This window comes from Etheostoma spectabile, chromosome 13 (assembly GCF_008692095.1).
Source record: "Etheostoma spectabile isolate EspeVRDwgs_2016 chromosome 13, UIUC_Espe_1.0, whole genome shotgun sequence".
Classification (NCBI taxonomy): domain Eukaryota; kingdom Metazoa; phylum Chordata; class Actinopteri; order Perciformes; family Percidae; genus Etheostoma; species Etheostoma spectabile.
In genome coordinates, this window is record NC_045745.1 from 13,433,864 (window position 1) to 13,439,449 (window position 5,586).

General features: G+C 36.7%; 1 protein-coding gene across 2 annotated transcripts in view; it reads right to left on the minus strand.

Moving 5' to 3' along the window:
* The window catches only part of doc2b (double C2-like domains, beta), a gene marked incomplete at its 3' end in the record, with an annotated part of 119,460 nt that overhangs the window by 60,360 nt on the left and 53,514 nt on the right, over positions 1-5,586 (minus strand). For both annotated transcript variants that reach the window (XM_032534257.1, XM_032534256.1), the window contains 1 exon segment: positions 3,453-3,532. In XM_032534257.1, the coding sequence (XP_032390148.1) occupies positions 3,453-3,532 (80 nt within the window).

Genomic DNA, 5,586 nt, shown 5'->3' on the forward strand with positions numbered 1-5,586 from the left:
GGGGGGGGGGGAAGTGCCTTGGACACATTAAAATGTATAAGATGTACAAAGGTTTCTCGCTGTGGATCAAGCTAAAGAACTCAACCCGGATATTGTCCAAATAAAAGAAGTTTCCGAATCTCATAATCTTGCAGTTTGACATTTTCTTTGGCATCTTTGTGCAAATTGCCTTCTTCTTCTTCACCCTCAGTTGTTTTTTCCCCCCCGGTTTTGCGGCAGTTGCGTGATAGAAACGTCATCAACACACCCACTCGCTGTGAATTCTCTGGACGATGACTGGGTTGGCTCAATCGGAAAGTAAACCGACTTTGTCCCTGGGAGCTGAACGTTTAGAGCAGCGGCCCAGGCAAGAACCCGTGGATAGTAGATCTGCTTCTTTTTTTCCCCAATCAAATATTTATTTGAATTTAGAATATTTGTTGACTGCCCTATTGTATATAGAAATAAGCCACTCTGCATTCCCCACATTTGACATGTTATTCATTCTATGGACATTTAATTCAGTGGCCTTTTGTACCCTCTTTTAACCGCTTTTGTTTGCTTAAGTTATGTTGTCTGGTGACCTTTTGTCCGTTTCTGCCTAAATGCCAACAGGACAATGATAATATAAGCATTGTACATGTGAACTATCACTGCTTCAGACCCTATCCCACTTGCACACTGTCACTCTAACCAGCTCTGCAGGGACCAATACAAAAAATGTTGTGTCCCATTCTCCAATAAGCAGTCACAGTTGCTATTGAAGCTACTGCAGCTTTGGCAATAAAGGCAAAAGAAAAAAGCTGTGGTTAGAAATAAGGGATTTAGCAAACAAATTAAATCACGGAAATGGGTCTACAATATTTGAGCAAAAGCATTTTCTCTGGTTGGCTAGGCAGCAGTGGAAATTCCAGAAGCAGAGCAGTATAGAAAATAACCACCATAAATCAAGATGGCCTGATGCCCACTCTGCTGTCCAACACACTTGCCAAGACGGGCTCCTCTGATTCCCACTTTCCTCCCTACCAGCTATTCAGGGAGACACATTATAGAGTAGAGTTATAGCTGCTGACGGCAGCCGTGGCTGTCAGAGACACCGCTTCATCACAAAAACACAGGATCAGGGATCAGAGAGGATGACATCCCTGGACTCATATTTATAATATATTGCACAAAAATGATTAAATATTAGATAGGGTTTGGTTATTGCAATCCACCTCCAATATGTTGAATATTTGGTGTATGTAAATTTATGAATTGAATAATTCATCAATGTTAATCTGGTTGTCCATAGGAAGCCTGTAAGCAGCAGTAATTCAGATATACCATTAATCTACTCTGATGTAGTGCCCCATGAGATGCAGTACAGACTGTTTTTAGCTCTTCAGCTGTGCTGCTCTTACAAACATGAATAATCAATAAAAAATAGCAGGTGAATGAAAAACTGGGAAAAAAACAAAACGGTAATTACATAAAACTGTATTGGCATGGCAATTTAATCAACAAATATGGGATATTAGCATTAATAATTTTGCATTTAATTTTGGTGTGCAACTGAACCTCAACATGTTCAATATTTACACAGTTAAAAACAGTTAAATTATGCAATAAATACATTTGAAATAAATCACATGAAGGCATTGTTTGAAATATACAAATAAATGATGGGGCCACTCAGTTTTTAAAAAAATAGGGCAAAGGATTGCCTGAAATAAGAAATGACTTTGTTTTCTTAAGTTCTTGAAGTATTTCACAAATTATTGCTTTATTTTAAAATGTACACTTTGATATTTACATAAGCAGTAAAAATAACATTAGTTTTATGGATGTGTAATTGTACCCATGGTTACTGTAATTCCCACCTCCTTACCACCTCTTAAGAACTTTAAAATAGATTTGGATAAACTGATGATGAGCTATGTGATATGAATAGATCCAGTAGGGGCTTTTGGTTTTACAGTAGTTTTTATTTTGGGATTTTTTTTTTTTTTATATCTGTTGGGCTGATTGTTTTAAAGAATTGTAAAGACATTCATGGTGCCCAGAGGACGAATCCCAGCAACTTGGGTAATCTCCTGTTGTTGTTTTTATTAGCACTACAGTTGACATTTGTAGTTCAGAGTATTTTGACAACTGATGGTTTGCCATTCAATTCAGTGCCGTCAGACATTAAGTTCTTGAAGTATTTCACAGATTATTGCTTTATTTTAAAATGTACACAATTTGTTACAATACCTTTTTATATCATAAATACGTAGTTCTATATTTTGCCCATTTAATATTAAACTTGGAGGGCCCTATTGTGCATGCTGGCTCAGTAACATGGCTTGCTGTGACACCTTAATGTAGCAGACACTTGTTTTTTTCCCTGCTGCGACTACTCAAACTGTCTGTTGTGAGAAGGGTTTACTGGAAGCTCCAGTTTAAATAGTTTAAACAACTGCAAGAAGTGTTGAGTTTCATTGACAGCAGCTCAATCCGAAGAGGAAGAAAGACGCATGGTTGGAATGGAATTAATTAATGAGAAGAACAGTGTTTTTTGTTCAAAAAAAAAACTCAACCAGCTTAGAAAACTGAGCATGGCAATAGTAGAGCAGGCTGTTGTGCTAAAGCAAATCATTTAAAAAATGCTCTGAATTTGTCAGAAAAATTGTTAAACATGGAGGAAGTTAACAGCAGCACCGGCAAACTAACACCTTAATCATGAGCAGATTACAAAACAGATGGTCCTCCAACTACAGTGTGATACACACATAATATATCTAAAAAAAATAGCCCAGAGGAAATTAAACAAAGGTCTGCTCTGATAATACCCTGTTTTTAATAAAGGCTTCTCTTTCTTTCACCTTTTAGCTCTGTTTTGGTCTCCACCAATTCCAGTAATATTAGATGTTTAACTTTATTCACCAGCGAGTCACTGTAGAGTCATTGTTAATATAAAACCTACTGATTTGTTTGTTTAGAAATAATAAATGCTTTGTGATAAAAATAGATGTCAATATCTCTCTCACAGAGAGAACTGTGGGACGTGTTAAGTTGCTATTACACAGCCTTTTTGCCAGTATGTGTAGGCTGTTGCAAAAATATTCATGTCTGACAGTCGTCTATTCAATTTAAAAACGTATTGAAAAACTCATTTTGTTTATTCTAATAATCAACCTATTAACGCCTTGTTACAAGCTATAGTGACAGATGTTTGTACAGTCAATGAACGAGTAAAACTCAAATAATATGGCCACAATATCTAGAATCAGTTTAGCTAAATTTAAAGCAACTGCTATAAACGTGTTGCAGCAATTGGCTTGTTTTATGTTACACTTATGATAACACTTGATTTGCAAGAAGACTGTATTCACAAGGAGGCTATACAACATGTCGCTTTCAAATGCATGTAATTATCCAAGCAAAAATATTTAATGTACACGTGCAGGCTGCAAATTATCGTCATTATTATTGTCATCATGGCTGCTCACCTTGGCTTTGTTAATGGTGCAGTGAAGTGCATTGTTCTCCTGGTCATACTGCAAACTGAATTCCAAGGTCCCCAATGTAGCTGTAAAGACAAAGCAGGGAGAACAGAGAGAGGGAGAAGGAAATTAGTGGCACACCAAAAGGCTCACTGGGGAGAGAAGAAATCCAAACTTCTGCCTGCTTTCATTGTTTAATAGAAAATTATTAATGGGATTTCTTATGGCATTCTTTGCAGTCACATGTGATAATTGCAATTAAAATCAGCATAGACATCACAGAAGCAATAGACATTTACAAAATTGGTGAACTGAGTCAACATTTTCTTTGTTTGAATTTTTGGTATATGTGTTGGTAATTTCTGTATTAACAAAGGCTCACAAACGAGAACAAAAGACACTCTTTTGTTTTTGAGCCTTTATTTAACAGAAATTCCCAACACAGTGTACAGGCTTGATTTAAAAAATGCAAGTGTGCCTTCATAAATAACTTTCAAACGTTTTGTATAAGGATAAAAGAACCTATTTCTCATTGATTCACCTGAATGAGTTATGTAGTATGTGAATGCTCATCTTGTCTACACACACTCTTATCCTGCTCACTCTTTATAATACTAAGAGGGGAAGGAACAAGTGAAACAAAAAGGGTAAGAAACAATGTGTTTGAAAAAGAAAAACACACTGTAGCATGATGCTGCCAAGTGCAGTAAAAATAATAGATATATTTCTTGCAAGTGGGCGGCACAAGGGAAAATGTTACTAAGTCAAAATGGAAAAATCAATGACAATATTCAATTTTGTCCTTAGTCTATTTTAGCCGTCAATCAAACAAATTGATTAAAGTGAACACTTTTCTTTCAACTCGGAGGCTTCTACATCTCATTAAACCTTGCTGAGTAGTGAACTGGAAGAGTTTAAGTCATGAACTCATCCTTTGTCCTTTGAAAATATCAAGTGACAAGGGACTTCATTTCCCGGATTGATGAAATGTTGTCCCGATGAAAACATTTCAAAAACCACAACATAAAAAAGACGCGCTTCAAAAGCCTTGCAGGATCTAAAGCACTGTGTTGTTGGCACCAAATAACACCCACTCTGTGCTTCATTCACACTTTGATATTTACATAAGCAGTAAAAATAACATTAGTTTTATGGATGTGTAATTGTACCCATGGTTACTGTAATTCCCACCTCCTTACCTCCTCTTAAGAACTTTAAAATAGATTTGGATAAACTGATGATGAGCTATGTGATATGAATAGATCCAGTAGGGGCTTTTGGTTTACAGTAGTTTTTATTTTGGGATTTTTTAAATTTTTTTTATATATAACTGTTGGGCTGATTGTTTTAAAGAATTGTAAAGACATTCATGGTGCCCAGAGGACGAATCCCAGCAACTTGGGTAATCTCCTGTTGTTGTTTTTATTAGCACTACAGTTGACATTTGTAGTTCAGAGTATTTTGACAACTGATGGTTTGCCATTCAATTCAGTGCCGTGAGACATTCCTAATCCCGTTAACCATTGTGACTTCCATTTCATTGTGGGAGATACAAGTCATGCTCATCACTGTGCCCTACTGTACATGATTGTCACTAGCAATAAAGCCCCCATATTATGATCATTTTCTGTTTCATAATTATATTCAGAGGTTGTACCAGGATAGGTTTACATGGTTTAATTTTCAACCAACACAATATTTTTGTTGTACCGCATGTTGCTGCAGATCCTGTTTTCACCCTGTATGTTTAGGTCTCTGTTTTGGCTACAGAGTGAGACCTCTCACATGTGTGACTCCCAAATACTTCTATACTATCAAACATAGTATTGCAGTATTTGGGAGTTGCACATGTGCAGTAGCTAGGTAACGATAACATCAGCTAGATAACTCTTTTTCCTACTTTGGTCCGTACAAGGAGGGATTAGCTGGGAGACTTCTTCTAAACGAGGGGCACTTGTGGAATACCTGCAAAAAAAGGACATGGAAGTAGTTTTTTTTTTTTAGATTATGGTGAACTAGTGTGTGTTATAGCAGTGTTTTGCCATCGAGAATGAGCTAGTATGCTAGCACTAGCATGTGCTACAGTTAGCCACCTCGTCTCGGCTAGTTACGTAGAAAGCCGTGCAGATTTTGAACAGCT